General features: G+C 50.8%; 1 protein-coding gene across 2 annotated transcripts in view; it reads left to right on the forward strand.

Annotated features, from left to right (window-relative positions):
• The window catches only part of abcc4 (ATP-binding cassette, sub-family C (CFTR/MRP), member 4), a 516,215-nt gene that overhangs the window by 292,447 nt on the left and 202,422 nt on the right, over window positions 1–21,346 (forward strand). For both annotated transcript variants that reach the window (XM_041199134.1, XM_041199135.1), the window contains exon 15: window positions 18,200–18,406. In XM_041199134.1, the coding sequence (XP_041055068.1) occupies window positions 18,200–18,406 (207 nt within the window). The remainder of the gene's footprint in view (window positions 1–18,199; window positions 18,407–21,346) is intronic.

The following is a 21,346-nucleotide window of genomic DNA, read 5'->3' on the forward strand; positions in this document are numbered from 1 at the left end:
GGGGGAAAGGAGAGAGACAGACCGTGGGGGAAAGGAGAGAGACAGACCGTGGGGGAAAGGAGAGAGACAGACCGTGGGGGAAAGGAGAGAGACAGACCGTGGGGGAAAGGAGAGAGACAGACCGTGGGGGAAAGGAGAGAGACAGACCGTGGGGGAAAGGAGAGAGACAGACCGTGGGGGAAAGGAGAGAGACAGACCGTGGGGGAAAGGAGAGAGACAGACCGTGGGGGAAAGGAGAGAGACAGACCGTGGGGGAAAGGAGGGAGACAGACCGTGGGGGAAAGGAGAGAGACAGACCGTGGGGGAAAGGAGAGAGACAGACCGTGGGGGAAAGGAGAGAGACAGACCGTGGGGGAAAGGAGAGAGACAGACCGTGGGGGAAAGGAGAGAGACAGACCGTGGGGGAAAGGAGAGAGACAGACCGTGGGGGAAAGGAGAGAGACAGACCGTGGGGGAAAGGAGAGAGACAGACCGTGGGGGAAAGGAGAGAGACAGACCGTGGGGGAAAGGAGAGAGACAGACCGTGGGGGAAAGGAGAGAGACAGACCGTGGGGGAAAGGAGAGAGACAGACCGTGGGGGAAAGGAGAGAGACAGACCGTGGGGGAAAGGAGAGAGACAGACCGTGGGGGAAAGGAGAGAGACAGACCGTGGGGGAAAGGAGAGAGACAGACCGTGGGGGAAAGGAGAGAGACAGACCGTGGGGGAAAGGAGAGAGACAGACCGTGGGGGAAAGGAGAGAGACAGACCGTGGGGGAAAGGAGAGAGACAGACCGTGGGGGAAAGGAGAGAGACAGACCGTGGGGGAAAGGAGAGAGACAGACCGTGGGGGAAAGGAGAGAGACAGACCGTGGGGGAAAGGAGAGAGACAGACCGTGGGGGAAAGGAGAGAGACAGACCGTGGGGGAAAGGAGAGAGACAGACCGTGGGGGAAAGGAGAGAGACAGACCGTGGGGGAAAGGAGAGAGACAGACCGTGGGGGAAAGGAGAGAGACAGACCGTGTGGGAAAGGAGAGAGACAGACCGTGTGGGAAAGGAGAGAGACAGACCGTGTGGGAAAGGAGAGAGACAGACCGTGGGGGAAAGGAGAGAGACAGACCGTGTGGGAAAGGAGAGAGACAGACCGTGTGGGAAAGGAGAGAGACAGACCGTGTGGGAAAGGAGAGAGACAGACCGTGTGGGAAAGGAGAGAGACAGACCGTGTGGGAAAGGAGAGAGACAGACCGTGTGGGAAAGGAGAGAGACAGACCGTGTGGGAAAGGAGAGAGACAGACCGTGTGGGAAAGGAGAGAGACAGACCGTGTGGGAAAGGAGAGAGACAGACCGTGTGGGAAAGGAGAGAGACAGACCGTGTGGGAAAGGAGAGAGACAGACCGTGTGGGAAAGGAGAGAGACAGACCGTGTGGGAAAGGAGAGAGACAGACCGTGTGGGAAAGGAGAGAGACAGACCGTGTGGGAAAGGAGAGAGACAGACCGTGTGGGAAAGGAGAGAGACAGACCGTGTGGGAAAGGAGAGAGACAGACCGTGTGGGAAAGGAGAGAGACAGACCGTGTGGGAAAGGAGAGAGACAGACCGTGTGGGAAAGGAGAGAGACAGACCGTGTGGGAAAGGAGAGAGACAGACCGTGTGGGAAAGGAGAGAGACAGACCGTGTGGGAAAGGAGAGAGACAGACCGTGTGGGAAAGGAGAGAGACAGACCGTGTGGGAAAGGAGAGAGACAGACCGTGTGGGAAAGGAGAGAGACAGACCGTGTGGGAAAGGAGAGAGACAGACCGTGTGGGAAAGGAGAGAGACAGACCGTGTGGGAAAGGAGAGAGACAGACCGTGTGGGAAAGGAGAGAGACAGACCGTGTGGGAAAGGAGAGAGACAGACCGTGTGGGAAAGGAGAGAGACAGACCGTGTGGGAAAGGAGAGAGACAGACCGTGTGGGAAAGGAGAGAGACAGACCGTGTGGGAAAGGAGAGAGACAGACCGTGTGGGAAAGGAGAGAGACAGACCGTGTGGGAAAGGAGAGAGACAGACCGTGTGGGAAAGGAGAGAGACAGACCGTGTGGGAAAGGAGAGAGACAGACCGTGTGGGAAAGGAGAGAGACAGACCGTGTGGGAAAGGAGAGAGACAGACCGTGTGGGAAAGGAGAGAGACAGACCGTGTGGGAAAGGAGAGAGACAGACCGTGTGGGAAAGGAGAGAGACAGACCGTGTGGGAAAGGAGAGTGACAGACCGTGTGGGAAAGGAGAGAGACAGACCGTGTGGGAAAGGAGAGAGACAGACCGTGTGGGAAAGGAGAGAGACAGACCGTGTGGGAAAGGAGAGAGAGGGAGAGAGACATACAGCGTGGGAAAGGAGAGAGACAGACCGTGTGGGAAAGGAGAGAGACAGACCGTGTGGGAAAGGAGAGAGACAGACCGTGTGGGAAAGGAGAGAGACAGACCGTGTGGGAAAGGAGAGAGACAGACCGTGTGGGAAAGGAGAGAGAGGGAGAGAGACATACAGCGTGGGAAAGGACAGAGAGAGAGACAGACAGCATGGGAAAGGAGAGAGAGAGGGAGAGAGACAGTGTGGGAAAGGAGAGCGAGAGACGGAGACAGATAGTGTGGGAAAGGGGAGAGAGAGAGGCAGACTGGGAAAGAAGAGAGAGAGAGACAGTGTGGATAAGGAGAGAGAGAGACTATGGGAAAGGTGAGAGACAGACAGTGTGGGAAAGGAGAGAAAGAGAGACAGGGAGTGTGGGAAAGGAGAGAGAGAGACAGACGGTGTGGGAAAGGAGTGAGAGAGGGAGACACAGATTGTGGGGGAGGAGAGAGAGAGACAGAGTGTGGGAAAGCTGAGAGAGATAGTGTGGAAAAGGAGGGAGAGAGAGACTATTGGAAAGGAGAGACAGTGAGAGACAGAGAGTGTGGGAAAGGAGAGAAAGAGAGGCAGACAGTGTGTGAAAGGAGAGTGTGAGGTAGACAGACTGTGGGAAAGGAGAGAAAGAGAGACAGACAGCGTGGGAAAGGAGAGCGACAGACAGCGCGGGATAGGAGAGAGACAGACAGTGTGGGAACGGAGAGAAAGAGAGACAGTGTAGGAACGGAGAGAAAGAGAGACAGCGTGGGAAAGGAGAGAGAGACAGACAGCGTGGGAAAGGAGAAGAGAGAGACAGCGTGGGAAAGGAGAGAGAGACCTACATCATGGGAAAGGAGAGAGAGACAGACAGCGTGAGAAAGGAGGGAGAGAGAGAGACAGGCAGCGTGGAAAAGGAGAGAGAGTAAGACAGGCAGCGTGCGAAGGATAGAGAGACAGGCAGTGTGGGAAAGGGGAGAGAGAGACAGACAGCATGGGAAAGGAGAGAGAGAGACAGAGGGAGAGAGACCGTGTGGGAAAGGAGAGCGAGAGAGGGAGACAGATAGTGTGGGAAAGGGGAGAGAGAGAGACAGACTGGGAAAGAAGAGAGATAGAGAGACAGTGTGGATAAGGAGAGGGAGAGACTATAGGAAAGGTGAGAGACAGACAGTGTGGGAAAGGAAAGAAAGAGAGACAGGGAGTGTTGGAAAGGAGAGAGAGAGACAGACGGTGTGGGAAAGGAGAGAGAGAGGGAGACACAGACTGTGGGGGAAGAGAGAGAGAGACAGACTGTGGGAAAGCTGCGAGAGATAGACAGTGTGGAAAAAGAGAGAGAGAGAGACTATTGGAAAGGAGAGACAGTGAGAGACAGAGAGTGTGGGAAAGGAGAGAAATAGAGGCAGACAGTGTGTGAAAGGAGAGATGGAGGGAGACAGACTGTGGGAAAGGAGACAGAGAGAGAGTGACAGACAGTGTGGGAAAGGAGAGAGACAGACAATGTGGGAAAGGAGAGAGACACAATGTGGGAAAGGAGAGAGAGTGACAGACAGCGTGGGAAAGGAGAGAGAGAGAGACAGCGTGGGAAAGGAGAGAGAGAGAGAGGGAGACAGACAGTGTGGGAAAGGAGGGAGTGAGAGAGACAGCCAGCGTGGGAAAGGAGAGAGAGAGAGAGGGAGACAGACAGTGTGGGAAAGGAGGGAGTGAGAGAGACAGCCAGCGTGGGAAAGGAGAGAGACAGACAGTGTGGGAACGGAGAGAAAGAGAGACAGTGTGGGAAAGGAGAGAGAGAGAGACAGACAGCGTGGGAAAGGAGGGAGAGAGAGAGACAGGCAGCGTGGAAAAGGAGGGAGAGAGACAGGCAGCGTGCGAAAGGAGAGAGAGAGAGAGTCCTACAGCGTGGGTAAGGAGAGAGAGAGACAGACAGCATGGGAAAGGAGAGAGAGACAGACAGCATGGGAAAGGAGAGAGAGACAGACAGCGTGCAAAAGGTGATAGAGACAGACAGCATGGGGAAGGTGGGAGAGACAGCATGGGAAAGGAGAGAGAGACCTACAGCATTGGGAAGGAGAGAGAGACAGACAGCGTGGAAAAGGAGAGAGAGACAGACAGCGTGCGAAAGGTGATAGAGACAGACAGCATGGGGAAGGTGGGAGAGACAGCATGGGAAAGGAGAGAGAGACCTACAGCATTGGGAAGGAGAGAGAGACAGACAGCGTGGAAAAGGAGAGAGAGACAGACAGCGTGGAAAAGGAGAGAGAGACAGATAGCGTGGGAAAGGAGGGAGAGAGAGAGACAGACAGTGTGGAAAAGTTGGGAGAGAGAGGATATTGGAAAGGAGAGACAGTGAGAGTCAGACAGTGTGGGAAAGGAGAGAAAGAGAGACAGACAGCGTGGGAGAGGAGAGAGACAGACAGTGTGGGAACGGAGAGAGAGAGACAGATAGCGTGGGAAAGGAGAGAGAGAGCTACAGCATTGGGAAGGAGAGAGAGAAAGACAGCGTGGGAAAGGAGAGAGAGAAAGACACCGTGGGAAAGGAGAGGGAGGCAGACAGCGTGGGAAAGGACGGAGAGAGAGAGACAGGCAGCGTGGAAAAGGAGGGAGAAAGACAGGCAGAGTGCAAAAGGATAGAGAGACAGGCAGCATGGGAAAGGGGAGAGAGAGACAGACAGCGTGGGATAGGAGAGAGAGAGGGAGAGAGACAGTGTGGGAAAGGAGAGCGAGAGAGGGAGACAGATAGTGTGGGAAAGGGGAGAGAGAGAGACAGACTGGGAAAGAAGAGAGAGAGGAAGGAACAGACTGTGGGAAATCTGAGAGAGACAGACAGTGTGGAAAAGGAGGGAGAGAGAGGCTATTGGAAAGGAGAAACAGAGACAGACAGTGTGGAAAAGGAGAGAAAGAGAGACAGACAGCGTGGGAAAGGAGAGCGACAGACAGCGTGGGAAAGGAGAGCGATAGACAGCGTGGGAAAGGAGAGCGACAGACAGCGTGGGAAGGGAGAGCGACAGACAGTGTGGGAAAGGAGAGAGACAGATAGTGTGGGAGCGGAGAGAAAGAGAGAGAGTGTGGGAAAAGAGAGAGGGACAGACAGCGTGGGAAAGGAGAGAGAGACCTACAGCGTGGGAAAGGAGAGAGAGACGTAGACAGATAGTGTGGGAAAGGGGAGAGAGAGAGACAGACTGGGAAAGAAGAGAGAGAGAGACAGTGTGGAAAAGGAGAGAGAGAGACTATGGGAAAGGTGAGAGACAGACAGTGTGAGAAAGAAGAGAAAGAGACAGGGAGTGTGGGAAATGAGAGCGAGAGAGACAGACGGTGTGGGAAAGGAGAGAGAGAGGGAGACACAGATTGTGGGGGAGGAGAGAGAGAGACAGAGTGTGGGAAAGCTGAGAGGGATAGACAGTGTGGAAAAGGAGGGAGGGAGACTATTGGAAAGGAGAGACAGTGAGAGACAGAGAGTGTGGGAAAGGAGAGAAAGAGAGGCAGACAGTGTGTGAAAGGAGAGAGTGAGGGAGACAGTGTGGGAAAGGAGAGAGAGAGGGGGAGACAGACAGTGTGGGAAAGGAGAGAGAGACAGCGTGGGAAAGGAGAGAGAGAGACAGACAGCGTGGGAAAGGAGAGAGAGAGACAGACAGCGTGGGAAAGGAGAGAGAGAGACAGACCGTGGGAAAGGAGAGAGAGAGACAGACAGCGTGGGAAAGGAGAGAGAGAGACAGACAGCGTGGGAAAGGAGAGAGAGTGACAGACAGCGTGGGAGAGAGAGAGAGAGGGAGACAGACAGTGTGGGAAAGGAGGGAGTGAGAGAGACAGCCAGCGTGGGAAAGGAGAAAGAGAGACAGTGTGGGAATGGAGAGAAAGAGAGACAGTGTGGGAAAGGAGAGAGAGAGACAGACAGCGTGGGAAAGGAGAGAGAGACCTACAGCATTGGGAAGGAGAGAGAGACAGACAGTGTGGGAAAGGAGAGAGAGACAGGCAGCGTGCGAAAGGAGAGAGAGAGAGAGAGACCTACAGCGTGGGTAAGGAGAGAGAGAGAGAGAGACAGACAGCATGGGAAAGGAGAGAGAGACAGACAGCGTGCGAAAGGTGAGAGAGACAGACAGTGTGGGAACGGAGAGAAAGAGAGACTGCGTGGGAAAGGAGAGAGACAAACAGCGTGGGAAAGGAGAGAGAGACCTACAGCATTGGGAAGGAGAGAGAGACAGACAGCGTGGGAAAGGAGAGAGAGACAGACAGCATGGGAAAGGAGAGAGAGACAGACAGTGTGGGAAAGGAGAGAGAGAGACAGACAGTGTGGAAAAGGAGAGAGAGAGACAGGCAGCGTGCGAAAGGATAGAGAGAGACAGGCAGCGTGCGAAAGGATAGAGAGAGACAGGCAGCGTGGGAAAGGGGAGAGAGAGACAGACAGCGTGGGAAAGGAGAGAGGGAGAGAGACAGTGTGGGAAAGGAGAGTGAGAGACGGAGACAGATAGTGTGGGAAAGGGAAGAGAGAGAGACAGCCTGGGAAAGAGAGAGAGAGACAGTGTGGATAAGGAGAGAGAGAGACTATGGGAAAGGTGAGAGACAGACAGTGTGGGAAAGGAGAGAGAGAGACAGACGGTGTAGGAAAGGAGAGAGAGAGGGAGAGACAGACAGTGTGGGAAGGGAGAGAGAGAAAGACAGCGTGCGAAAGGAGAGAGAGACAGACAGTGTCGGAAAGGAAAGAGAGGAAGGCAGACAGTGTGGGAAAGGAGAGAGAGACAGACAGCGTGGGAAGGGAGAGAGAGACCTACAGCGTGGGAATGGAGAGAGAGACAGACAGCATGGGTAAGTTGAGAGAGAGACAGACAGTGTGGGAGAGGGGAGAGAGACACAGACCATGTGGGAAAGGAGAGAGACAGACAGTGTGGGAAAGGAGAGACAGAGCGTGTGGGAAAAGAGAGAGAGACAGACCGTGTGGGAAAGGGGAGAGACAGACTGTGTGGCAAAGGAGAGAGACAGACAGTGTGGGAATGGAGAGAGACAGACAGTGTGGGAGAGGAGAGAGAGAGATACAGACAGTGTAGGATTGGAGAGAGAGAGAGGGACAGACAGACAGTGTTGGAAAGGAGAAAGAGAGAGAGACAGACAGCGTCGGAAAGGAAAGGGAGAGACAGACAGTGTGGGAAAGGAGAGTGAGAGAATAGACAGTGTGGGAAAGGAGAGAGAGAGAAGAGATATTGTGGGAAAGGAGAGAGAGAGAGACAGTGTGGAAAGGTGAGAGAGAGAGACAGTGTGGGAAAGGAGAGAGAGACATACAGCGTGGGAAAGTACAGACAGACATTCAGGGTGGGAAAGGAGAGAGGGAGACACACAGCATGGGAAAGAAGAGAGAGGGAGGGAGAGAGACAGTGTTGGAAAGGAGAGAGAGAGAGACAGGCAACGTGCGAAAGTAGAGAGACAGACAGAGTGCGAACGGAGAGAGACAGCGTGGGAAATAAGAGAGAGACGGACAGCGTGCGAAAGGAGAGAGAGACAGCGTGCGAAAGGAGAGAGAGAGACAGACAGCGTGCGAAAGGAGAGAGACAGACAGCGTGCGAAAGGAGAGAGAGACAGACAGCGTGCGAAAGGAGAGAGAGACAGACAGCGTGCGAAAGGAGAGAGAGACAGACAGCGTGCGAAAGGAGAGAGACAGACAGCGTGCGAAAGGAGAGAGAGACAGACAGCGTGCGAAAGGAGAGAGAGACAGACAGCGTGCGAAAGGAGAGAGAGACAGACAGCGTGCGAAAGGAGAGAGAGACAGACAGCGTGCGAAAGGAGAGAGAGACAGACAGCGTGCGAAAGGAGAGAGAGACAGACAGCGTGCGAAAGGAGAGAGAGACAGACAGCGTGCGAAAGGAGAGAGAGACAGACAGCGTGCGAAAGGAGAGAGAGACAGACAGCGTGCGAAAGGAGAGAGAGACAGACAGCGTGCGAAAGGAGAGAGAGACAGACAGCGTGCGAAAGGAGAGAGAGACAGACAGCGTGCGAAAGGAGAGAGAGACAGACAGCGTGCGAAAGGAGAGAGAGACAGACAGCGTGCGAAAGGAGAGAGAGACAGACAGCGTGCGAAAGGAGAGAGAGACAGACAGCGTGCGAAAGGAGAGAGAGACAGACAGCGTGCGAAAGGAGACAGACAGTGTAGGAAAGGAGACAGAGACAGACAGTGTCGTAAAGGAAAGAGAGGGAGGCAGACAGTGTGGGAAAGGAGAGACAGACAGCGTGGGAAAGGAGAGAGAGACCTACAGCGTGGGAAAGTTGAGAGAGAGACAGACAGCGTGGGAAAGGAGAGACAGACAGCATGGGAAAGGAGAGACAGACAGCGTGGGAAAGGAGAGAGAGACAGCGTGCGAAAGGAGAGGGAGACAGACAGTGTCGGAAAGGAGAGAGAGACCGACAGTGTCGGAAAGGAGAGAGGGACAGTGTGGGAAAGGAGAGAGAGGGAGACAGTGTGAGAAAGGAGAGAGAGACAGACAGCGTGTGAAAGGAGACAGACAGCGTGTGAAAGGAGACAGACAGCGTGCGAAAGGAGAGAGAGACAGACAGCGTGCGAAAGGAGAGAGAGACAGACAGCGTGCGAAAGGAGAGAGAGACAGACAGCGTGCGAAAGGAGAGAGAGACAGACAGCGTGCGAAAGGAGAGAGAGACAGACAGCGTGCGAAAGGAGAGAGAGACAGACAGCTTGCGAAAGGAGAGAGAGACAGACAGTGTAGGAAAGGAGAGAGAGACAGACAGTGTCAGAAAGGAAAGAGAGGAAGGCAGACAGTGTGGGAAAGGCGAGAGAGACCTACTGCGTGGGAATGGAGAGAGAGACAGACAGCGTGGGAAAGTTGAGAGAGTGACAGACAGCGTGGGAGAGGAGAGAGAGACAGACCGTGTCGGAAAGTAAAGAGAGGAAGGCAGACAGTGTGGGAAAGGACATAGAGACAGAACGTGTGGGAAAGGAGAGACAGACCGTGTGGGAAAAGAGAGAGAGACCGTGTGGGAAAGGAGAGAGACAGACCATTTGGGAAAGGAGAGAGACAGACCGTGTGGGAAAGGAGAGAGACAGACCGTGTGGGAAAGGAGAGAGACAGACCGTGGGGGAAAGGAGAGAGACAGACCGTGGGGGAAAGGAGAGAGACGGACCGTGGGGGAAAGGAGAGAGACGGACCGTGGGGGAAAGGAGAGAGACGGACCGTGGGGGAAAGGAGAGAGACGGACCGTGGGGGAAAGGAGAGAGACGGACCGTGGGGGAAAGGAGAGAGACGGACCGTGGGGGAAAGGAGAGAGACGGACCGTGGGGGAAAGGAGAGAGACGGACCGTGGGGGAAAGGAGAGAGACGGACCGTGGGGGAAAGGAGAGAGACGGACCGTGGGGGAAAGGAGAGAGACGGACCGTGGGGGAAAGGAGAGAGACGGACCGTGGGGGAAAGGAGAGAGACGGACCGTGGGGGAAAGGAGAGAGACGGACCGTGGGGGAAAGGAGAGAGACGGACCGTGGGGGAAAGGAGAGAGACGGACCGTGGGGGAAAGGAGAGAGACGGACCGTGGGGGAAAGGAGAGAGACGGACCGTGGGGGAAAGGAGAGAGACGGACCGTGGGGGAAAGGAGAGAGACGGACCGTGGGGGAAAGGAGAGAGACGGACCGTGGGGGAAAGGAGAGAGACGGACCGTGGGGGAAAGGAGAGAGACGGACCGTGGGGGAAAGGAGAGAGACGGACCGTGGGGGAAAGGAGAGAGACGGACCGTGGGGGAAAGGAGAGAGACGGACCGTGGGGGAAAGGAGAGAGACGGACCGTGGGGGAAAGGAGAGAGACGGACCGTGGGGGAAAGGAGAGAGACGGACCGTGGGGGAAAGGAGAGAGACGGACCGTGGGGGAAAGGAGAGAGACGGACCGTGGGGGAAAGGAGAGAGACGGACCGTGGGGGAAAGGAGAGAGACGGACCGTGGGGGAAAGGAGAGAGACGGACCGTGGGGGAAAGGAGAGAGACGGACCGTGGGGGAAAGGAGAGAGACGGACCGTGGGGGAAAGGAGAGAGACGGACCGTGGGGGAAAGGAGAGAGACGGACCGTGGGGGAAAGGAGAGAGACGGACCGTGGGGGAAAGGAGAGAGACGGACCGTGGGGGAAAGGAGAGAGACGGACCGTGGGGGAAAGGAGAGAGACAGACCGTGGGGGAAAGGAGAGAGACAGACCGTGGGGGAAAGGAGAGAGACAGACCGTGGGGGAAAGGAGAGAGACAGACCGTGGGGGAAAGGAGAGAGACAGACCGTGGGGGAAAGGAGAGAGACAGACCGTGGGGGAAAGGAGAGAGACAGACCGTGGGGGAAAGGAGAGAGACAGACCGTGGGGCAAAGGAGAGAGACAGACCGTGGGGCAAAGGAGAGAGACAGACCGTGTGGGAAAGGAGAGAGACAGACCGTGTGGGAAAGGAGAGAGACAGACCGTGTGGGAAAGGAGAGAGACAGACCGTGTGGGAAAGGAGAGAGACAGACCGTGTGGGAAAGGAGAGAGACAGACCGTGTGGGAAAGGAGAGAGACAGACCGTGGGGGAAAGGAGAGAGACAGACCGTGGGGGAAATGAGAGAGACAGACCGTGGGGGAAAGGAGAGAGACAGACCGTGGGGGAAAGGAGAGAGACAGACCGTGGGGGAAAGGAGAGAGACAGACCGTGGGGGAAAGGAGAGAGACAGACCGTGGGGGAAAGGAGAGAGACAGACCGTGGGGGAAAGGAGAGAGACAGACCGTGGGGGAAAGGAGAGAGACAGACCGTGGGGGAAAGGAGAGAGACAGACCGTGGGGGAAAGGAGAGAGACAGACCGTGGGGGAAAGGAGAGAGACAGACCGTGGGGGAAAGGAGAGAGAAGACCTGTGGGGAAAGGAGAGAGACAGGACCGTGGGGGAAAGGAGAGAGACAGACCGTGTGGGAAAGGAGACGAGACAGACCGTGTGGGAAAGGCGAGAGAGAGAGACAGTCAGTGTGTGAAAGGAGAGAGGGAGCAGTGTGGAAAGGAGAGAGAGAGGGAGTCAGACAGCTGTGGGGAAAGGAGAGAGAGAGGCGATGGTCAGACAGTGTGGAAGGGAGAGAGAGACATACAGTGTGCGAAAGGAGAGATGCGAGACAGACAGTGTCAGAAAGGACAGGGCGGAAGGCCGCCCCCGTGTGGGACCTAACGGGATGAGAGAGACCTACAGCGTGGGAATGGAGAGAGAGATAGACAGCGTGGGAAAGTTGAGAGAGACACAGACAGCGTGGGAGAGGAGAGAGAGACACAGACCGTGTGGGAAAGGAGTGAGAGACAGACCGTGTGGGAAAGGAGAGAGACAGACCGTGTGGGAAAGGAGAGAGACAGACCGTGTGGGAAAGGAGAGAGACAGACCGTGTGGGAAAGGAGAGAGACAGACCGTGTGGGAAAGGAGAGAGACAGACCGTGTGGGAAAGGAGAGAGACAGACCGTGTGGGAAAGGAGAGAGACAGACCGTGTGGGAAAGGAGAGAGACAGACCGTGTGGGAAAGGAGAGAGACAGACCGTGTGGGAAAGGAGAGAGACAGACCGTGTGGGAAAGGAGAGAGACAGACCGTGTGGGAAAGGAGAGAGACAGACCGTGTGGGAAAGGAGAGAGACAGACCGTGTGGGAAAGGAGAGAGACAGACCGTGTGGGAAAGGAGAGAGACAGACCGTGTGGGAAAGGAGAGAGACAGACCGTGTGGGAAAGGAGAGAGACAGACCGTGTGGGAAAGGAGAGAGACAGACCGTGTGGGAAAGGAGAGAGACAGACCGTGTGGGAAAGGAGAGAGACAGACCGTGTGGGAAAGGAGAGAGACAGACCGTGTGGGAAAGGAGAGAGACAGACCGTGTGGGAAAGGAGAGAGACAGACCGTGTGGGAAAGGAGAGAGACAGACCGTGTGGGAAAGGAGAGAGAGAGAGACAGTCAGTGTGGAAAGGAGAGAGGGAGACAGTGTGGGAAAGGAGAGAGAGAGGGAGTCAGACAGTGTGGGAAGGGAGAGAGAGACATACAGTGTGCGAAAGGAGAGAGAGAGACAGTGTCAGAAAGGAAAGGGAGGAAGGCAGACAGTGTGGGAAAGGAGAGAGAGACAGACAGCGTGGGAAAGGAGAGAGAGACCTACAGCGTGGGAATGGAGAGAGAGATAGACAGCGTGGGAAAGTTGAGAGAGAGACAGACAGCGTGGGAGAAGAGAGAGAGACACAGACCGTGTGGGAAAGGAGTGAGAGACAGACCGTCTCGGAAAGTAAAGAGAGGAAGGCAGACAGTGTGGGAAAGGAGATAGAGACAGACCGTGTGGGAAAGGAGAGACAGAGCGTGTGGGAAAAGAGAGAGAGACAGACTGTGTGGGAAAGGGGAGAGACAGACTGTGTGGGAAAGGGGAGAGACAGACTGTGTGGGAAAGGTGAGAGACAGACTGTGTGGGAAAGGGGAGAGACAGACTGTGTGGGAAAGGGGAGAGACAGACTGTGTGGGAAAGGGGAGAGACAGACTGTGTGGGAAAGGGGAGAGACAGACTGTGTGGCAAAGGAGAGAGACAGACTGTGTGGCAAAGGAGAGAGACAGACTGTGTGGCAAAGGAGAGAGACAGACTGTGTGGCAAAGGAGAGAGACAGACTGTGTGGCAAAGGAGAGAGACAGACAGTGTGGGAATGGAGAGAAACAGACCATGTGGGAAAAGAGAGAGAGACCGTGTGGGAAAGGAGAGAGACAGGCGGTGTGGGAATGGAGAGAGAGAGACCGTCAGTGTGGAAAGGAGAGAGGGAGACAGTGTGGGAAAGGAGAGAGAGAGAGGGAGACAGACAGTGTGGGAAGGGAGAGAGAGAAAGACAGCGTGCGAAAGGAGAGAGAGACAGACAGTGTAGGAAAGGAGAGAGAGACAGACAGTGTCGGAAAGGAAAGAGAGGAAGGCAGACATTGTGGGAAAGGAGAGAGAGACAGACAGCGTGGGAAGGGAGAGAGAGACCTACAGCGTGGGAAGGGAGAGAGAGACCTACAGCGTGGGAAAGTTGAGAGAGAGACAGACAGCGTGGGAGAGGGGAGAGAGACACAGACCATGTGGGAAAGGAGAGAGAGAGACCGTGTGGGAAAAAAGAGAGAGACCGTGTGGGAAAGGAGAGAGACAGACCGTGTGGGAAAGGAGAGAGACAGACAGTGTGGGAAAGGAGAGAGACAGACAGTGTGGGAAAGGAGAGAGACAGACAGTGTGGGAAAGGAGAGAGACAGACGGTGTGGGAAAGGAGAGAGACAGACAGTGTGGGAAAGGAGAGAGACAGACGGTGTGGGAAAGGAGAGAGAGAGAGACTGTCAGTGTGGAAAGGAGAGAGGGAGACAGACTGTGGGAACGGAGAGAGGGAGACAGACTGTGGGAACGGAGAGAGGGAGACAGACTGGGAAAGGAGAGAGGGAGACAGACTGTGGGAACGGAGAGAGGGAGACAGACTGTGGGAACGGAGAGAGGGAGACAGACTGGGAAAGGAGAGAGGGAGACAGACTGTGGGAACGGAGAGAGGGAGACAGACTGGGAAAGGAGAGAGGGAGACAGACTGTAGGAAAGGAGAGAGGGAGACAGGCTGTGGGAAAGGAGAGAGGGAGACAGACTGTGGGAAAGGAGAGAGGGAGACAGACTGTGGGAAAGGAGAGAGGGAGACAGACTGTGGGAAAGGAGAGAGGGAGACAGACTGTGGGAAAGGAGAGAGGGAGACAGACTGTAGGAAAGGAGAGAGGGAGACAGGCTGTGGGAAAGGAGAGAGGGAGACAGACTGTGGGAAAGGAGAGAGGGAGACAGACTGTGGGAAAGGAGAGAGGGAGACAGACTGTGGGAAAGGAGAGAGGGAGACAGACTGTGGGAAAGGTGGGAGGGAGACAGACTGTGGGAAAGGAGAGAGGGAGACAGACTGTGGGAAAGGAGAGAGGGAGACAGACTGTGGGAAAGGAGAGAGGGAGACAGACTGTGGGAAAGGAGAGAGGGAGACAGACTGTAGGAAAGGAGAGAGGGAGACAGACTGTGGGAAAGGAGAGAGGGAGACAGACTGTGGGAAAGGAGAGAGGGCGACAGACTGTGGGAAAGGAGAGAGAGATACAGACTGGGAAAGATGAGAGAGACAGACTGTGGGAGAATAGAGAGAGACAGACTGGGAAAGGAGAGACACACACACACAAACAGTGTGAGAAAGGAGAGAGAGAGAGACACAGACAGTGTGGGAAAGGAAAGCAAGGAATAAGTTCAAAGCAAAAAACTGCGGATGATGGAAATCCAAAACAAAAATAAAAATACCTGGTAAAACTCAGCAGGTCTGACAGCATCTGCGGAGAGGAATACAGGAAAAAGTTCATCCATTTCAGTAGTGCTGTGTGCGAGACACAAGCCGTGCTACTCAGGGTTTGTTCGGGTAATTTGGTTTTATCTAATTTTAATTTATATAGTATTTCTGTTATATTCAGTGAGTTATTTTAATTTACAAGTTATTCCAGCTAGGAATACACTGTGCTGCATATGTACAGTACAGTATTTCAATCTGTACATTATTTTTTCTGGATAGGAAATGTCTATAGGCTTTAACATTGATTCCTATGGGAATCTATGATTCATTTAAAGTTGTTTCATTTGAAGTCACGATTTTCAGGAATACAACCTCAACTTTGTGGAGATTTAGTGTATCTTTACTACTACTAATCAAACCATAAGCCATAAGACGTGGGAGCAGAAGCAGGCCATTCAGCCCAACGAGTCTGCTCCACCATTCAATGAGATCATGGCTGATGTGATAATCCTCAACTCCACTTTCCTGTCTTTTCCCCATAACCCTTGATTCCCTTACTGATTAAAAATCCGTTTATCTCAGCCTTGAATATACTTAATGGCCCAGCCTCTACAGCCCTCTGTGGTAAAGAATTCCATAGATTCACTACCTTCTGAGAGAAGAAATTCCTCTTCATCTCTGTCTTACTCTGAGATTATGCCCTCTGGTCCTAGACTCTCCCACAAGGGGAAGCAACCTCTCAGCAACTACCCTGTCAAGCCCCCTAAGAATCTTATATGTTTCAACAAAGTGGTCTTTCATTCTTCTAAACTCTAATGAGCACAGGCCCAACCTACTCCGCCTCTCCTCATAAGAAAATCTCTCCATACCTGAGATCAATCAAATGAACTTTCTCTGGACTGCCTCCAATGCCAGTATATCTTTCCTTAGATAAGGGGACCAAAACTGTTGACAGTATTCTAGGTATGATCTAACTAGTGCCTTGCATAATTTTAGCAAGACTTCCCTATTATTATACTGCATTCCCCTTGAAATAAAAGCCAACATTCCATTTGCCTTCCCTATTACCTGCTGAACTTGTACGTTAGCTTTTTGGGATTCATGCACGAGGACTCCCAAATCTCTCTATTTCTACGGTCTTACTCAGCTCCTCTTCTTCCAGCTAAAATGCATAATCTCATATTTTCCCACACTATGTTCCATCTACCAAGTTTTTGCCCACTCACTTAATCTGTCTATATCCCTCTGCAGACTCTTTGTGTCATCCTCATCACTTGCCTTCCAACCTATTTTTGTGTCATCCACAAACTTGGCAATAGTACATTCACTTCACTCATCTAAGTCAATATATATTGTAAATAATTGCGGCCCCAGCACCGATCCCTGTGGCACTCCAACTGCTTCTCCTATGCTGAAGTCACTTTATTTTGTAAGAAAGTTAAATAACTGAAACTAAAAACATTGGTTTTAATTTACTGAAAATTTCAGACTTCTTTAGTGTTACTATTCACCATTATTTTTACCTCTGCCACTGAAGGTGTACAGAATGTTTTCGCCTCTGTTAGTTTGTTTGTTTATAAGCATTATATCTCAAAAATTAATGGACCAGTTGAACAATACTTGGTGCATAGTTGTGGATACGGATTCTGGAATTTTTTAAAGGATCCGTTAACATTGGGAGATAGGGCAAATTGACCTTTTTTTTTAACTCTGCCACTGAAAGTGGGCAGAAGTAATGATTTTGCCCCATTTGTTAGTCAATTTTTCTGCAAACAATACATCTCAAAAGCTATTTGACAGACTTCAACAAAACTTGGTACTTATACCATAAGATCTAAGAAGAACAGAGTAGTTTTGGGCAATGATCTGGATCTGCAACCGGATCCTAGAATTTTTTTTGAAGGATCTGTTAACATTGGGAGATGGGGTGAATTGACATTTTTTTTTTTAAAGAGTGAGGTGTATTGTTTTATTTAGAATGTTGATTGTTTTCAAATGTTGTGGATTGTCTCAGCTGCTGTGGAGCAATTTTACACAGCTGTCAAAAGTGTGAGCAGAGTTTTCAGAGCAGGTTGTTGGCTGTGGATTGACCTGAAGCCGCCTCAGTGAGGTGGAAGCTCTTAATTAAAAGATTTATTTTTTTCAGCTTTGTAGTTAAGAGCATCAGCTAGGCAGGGATAAGCCTCAAGGAAGAGCTGCGTAATTGTAATAACATGATGGAGATATGTGCTAGTTCCCCCTTCACTTGTTTAATTTAGACCTTTTCTGCACAATGTAATGCCATTGTTGACAAACCCCTTCTCAGCAAACCCGCCCCACAAAAAATAATGAGTGAAGAAATTCCCATCATTGAACCTAGTTTTTTTTAAGTTGCATAACTCTTGTCAGTTATATACATACAGCTTCAGTGTATTCTTGCTTCCAAACTATTATTGCTATAGAGTGAGTTTCCCAAGCAAGTTATTTGGAAAATATTTAGTGCAAATGAAGAATTCCTTCTTATTTACAATACAGGAGTAATTTCAGTAAATCAGCTGCCTCACCCACGAGGGGTGCATATCTGAATTTGGGGCATATGTTTCCATAAATTCCCATGCATTGAAATTAATGGTTCAATAATTGTGGAGACTGTTCAAATTCCCAATATGTATTCTTGTTGGGCATGGTTTGGTGCTAAGAAACAGGATTTTATAAAGATACTTTTGAGCTGACAAGTGGTAAGTAACATTCATGCCTCACAAATGCCAGGCAATGACCATCTCCAACAAAAGAAAATCCAACATTGCCCCTTGATGTTCAATGGCATTACCATCAATGAATCCCACACTATCAACATCCTAGGGGTTACCATTGACCAGAAACTGAACTTGACTAGCCTTATAAATACTGTAGCTACAAGAGCAGGTCAGAGGCTAGGAATCATGCGACGAGTAACTCACCTCCTGACTCCCCAAAGCCTGTCCACCATCTACAAGGCCCAAGTCAGGAGTGTGATGGAATACTCCCCACTTGCCTGGATGAGTGCAGCTCCCACAACACTCAAAAAGCTTGACACCATCTAGGACAAAGGCACCACATCCACAAGCATTCACTCCCTCCACCACCAATGCACAGTAGCAACAGTGTGTATCATCTACAAGATGCACTGCAGGAAGTCACCAAGGCTCCTTCGACAGCACCTTCCAAACCCACGACAACTACCATCTAGAAGGACAAGGGCAGCAGTTCCCTTCCAAGCCACACACCATCCTGATTTGGAAATATATCGCCATTCCTTCACTGTTGCTGGGGCAAAATCCTGGAACTCCCTTCCTAACAGCAGTGTGGATATGCCTACACCTCATGGACTGCAGCAGTTCAAGAAGGCAGCTCACCGTCACCTTCTCAAGGACAATTAGGGATGGACAATAAATGCTGGCCCAGCCAACGAAGCCCAAATCCCATGAATAACTAAAAAAAAAGTATACACTCTCAGTGGGAAACCACTCCTTAAAGTTCAAAATATTTTTAAAAGTATTGCACACCAATAATAAAAGATGTGAAATAATACTGTACTCTCTCTGAACTGTGGTGTAGTTTATTCACTCATTAGCTTTTGTGTGATTAAATTACTTATTGGAAATTAATTTCAGGGCCAAGTGGTTGAAAAGGGAAATTTCAAGCAACTATTAAATTCTGGAGTTGATTTTTCTTCTCTGCTGAAACAAGATGAAGAAGATGAACAGACAGATTCTCATTCTGCCACAAAAATAATTAAGGAACGTACGCTTTCTGAGACCTCAATTTTGTCCTTGGGTTCTTCAACACAATCACATAAAGAAGGTTCATTTGAACCACCGGTAAGTAAAATTTAGATGAAACATCAGACAAACATGAATAAGAGTAGACTCGATCTGAAAATAGAAGGGTTTTTTCTGGAACTAAACTGTTTAGAGTAGAGTAGGCATCATCAAATCGATTGAAATCAAAAACCTTAGCAGAAATGCACAATACATTATTAGTACTGTCTGTATTTAGTTGAAAAATGAGACTTAATGAACCATAATAGATAGGTGGCTGCTTCACTCATGATCCTGAGTTAAATTCAACTTGTTCTGCAACATCCTGCATTTCAGGGAAAGCTAAAACCTTGAGAGGGTTCACTAGGACAATTCCTAGCATTGGATTAAGTGGGCAGACTCAAATATATGAAATATGTTATGCTTACATGGGAAATTTAAATTTGCTCACTTATTTTGATGTCATACATGGCTCTTGAGAACAGCTCACTAATTCCTATGATTCTGTAGAACTAGTGAAATGTTCTGTTTTCTTAGCTCCAATACTGATCCACTCTGCACTACCATATTCAAACCCTTTGCTAGGGTGGTGAATGTAGTGGAACATAATAACAGAGATCGAATGATGAAAGTATGGTGAATGGGTGCAGCAAAGCACCAGGATGGTCATCGTCATTGTCATCACAATGTTCTAGCAGCTAGTCATCTCCTTTCGCCATCTGTTCTTCCTTATAGGTGCCTTTGTCATTCTCATCTTCCTCACCCTTCTTACCATCATGGTCCTCTTCGTTCTCATCCTGGCCTTTGCCTCACTTCCCTCATCCTAGACTTTGACCCTCATCCTCACCCCTTGCCCCTCATAGCTGTTAGCCTTGTTGCCTTCCCTTACCTCCAATTCTCCTCTCTGGCAGGTGTAGTTTCTTCTTTGGTGCACATTATGTGCAGAAGACACCGGCTTACTGAGCACACCATTGCAAACTACCAAGGCAGTTGATTTCTCAGGAACTTAATTTGTTTGCTGCTCTGTCAGTGAGCTGCCTTAGATCTGAGGTGCTCTTCCAACTGATATTCTGCACCTCAGTTATTCTTCTGAATAATATGAATAGTTTTTAAACAATCAAGGATGTGAAGTATACCTGCCAGGCGAAGGCAACAACTCATGAAACAAGGAAGCTATGGTACCAGAGGCTGGTGTAAACAGGAACAGCTTATGATGGAAATTCCAAAAATTGGTCAAAGTGGCTTAGGGAGCCATTGACTTAGCATAAGCAAAAAAGACTTGTCATTCCAGTCAAGAAGTTTAGGTGTTCTGTGTGTGTGTGGGTCGGGTGAGTGGGTGGATATGTGTGTGTGTGCTTGGGTGAGGGTGTGATTGGGATGTGTGTGTGTGGTTCTGTATGTGGTAGGGTGGGTCCGAGTGGATGGGTGGTTGTTTGTGTGGGTGGGTGTGTGGTTGGGTGGTGTGTATTGGTGTTCCCAAAGTGAGAGGAGGAAGGTTGTTCTCTTACCATGCGGGGGGGTGGGGGGTCAGGGGATGGGAAAGAGTGCTACTATCTATGACCCTGCAAGTAGCCCTGGTGAATGCTTCTAGTTGCACACTTGTGCTCTGGCCCAGAAGCTGTCTTTCCTCTAGCATACTTTATCCAGGAAGATTCATAGCCTGCTACCAAGAAACTCTGGCTCACCTCTTTCTGTCACCACTCAGAATCTTACAGCACAAAAGGAGGCCATTCGACCCATTGTGTCCATGTCTACTAATGCTCCATCCTGCCCTGAACTTGCATCTTTCTCCAGTTTCTTCCTGATCTCCCCTCATGCCCTATCCAAGCTTATCTTGTCCATGAGACCCACCTCCTGCTCCCTTGATCCTATTTGTACTAAACTACTGATCACCCAATGTCCTCTCTGGTTCCCATGTTATCTGATATTGTTAACAGTTCTCTCTTCAGGTGTTGTCCCTCACTCCTTTGTAATTGTCATCATCCCCCATCCTCCGTCCCCTCAAAATTCCAACCCTTGACTGCACCTTCCCTGCAAACTACCACGCCATCTCCACAACTTCTGTTTCCCCTACAAAGTCCTTGAACATGTTGTCGCCTCCCAAATCCAATAAGTACCCTAACAATTCTAATCAAAGTCATAAATGACACCCTATGTGACTGTGACAAAGGTAAACTCTCCCTCCTCATCCTTTTCGGTTGCCTGCAGTCTTTGACACAGTTGACCACACCATCGTCCTCCCAACACCTCCCCACTGTCATCCAACTGGGTGGAACTTCTCTCACCTGGTTCCATTTTTATCTATTTAATCATAGCCAGTTATCCATTCATTTATCCATTCAAAACCATCCCTGCATTTCCTGCATGCTGAGAAATCGACTGAATTTTTTTTTTTTGCAACATTTTCACGTAAAATATTTATTTTTTAGAGTATAATTGTAACTTGCAACGGCTTCTCTTCTAGCTTCTGCACAGTTACTTTTGATGTCCTTGAAGGATATACCCTTGACTCCCTCCTATTTCTCTTCTACATGCTGTCCCTTGATAACACCAAAAGTACAGGATTAATTTTTACATGTATGCTGGTGACATTCAGTTGTACCTCACCACCACCTCTCTTGTCTCCTCAATTGCTGTTTATATTGTAAACGCTTATCTGACCTCCACTACTTGAAGAGCAGAAATTTACTCCAATTAAATATTGGGATGACTGAAGCCATTGTTTTTGGTCCCCACTGCAAACTCTATACCCTGGTACCAATTCCACCCGTCTCCCTGGCAACAGTATGAATTCAAACCTTGGTGGCGCATTTAACCCTGAGATGAGGGATGCATTCATGCCATCACTAAGACCACCTACTCCCACCTCTGCAATATAGCCTGACTTCAACCCTGTCTGATCTCATCTGCTGCAGAGACCCTCATTCATGCATTTGTTGGCTCTAGATTGGTCTCATGAGCATCTCAATTTTAATCTCTTCACCATTGATGACCATACCT

This window comes from Carcharodon carcharias, chromosome 11, assembly GCF_017639515.1.
Source record: "Carcharodon carcharias isolate sCarCar2 chromosome 11, sCarCar2.pri, whole genome shotgun sequence".
Lineage (NCBI taxonomy): Eukaryota > Metazoa > Chordata > Chondrichthyes > Lamniformes > Lamnidae > Carcharodon > Carcharodon carcharias.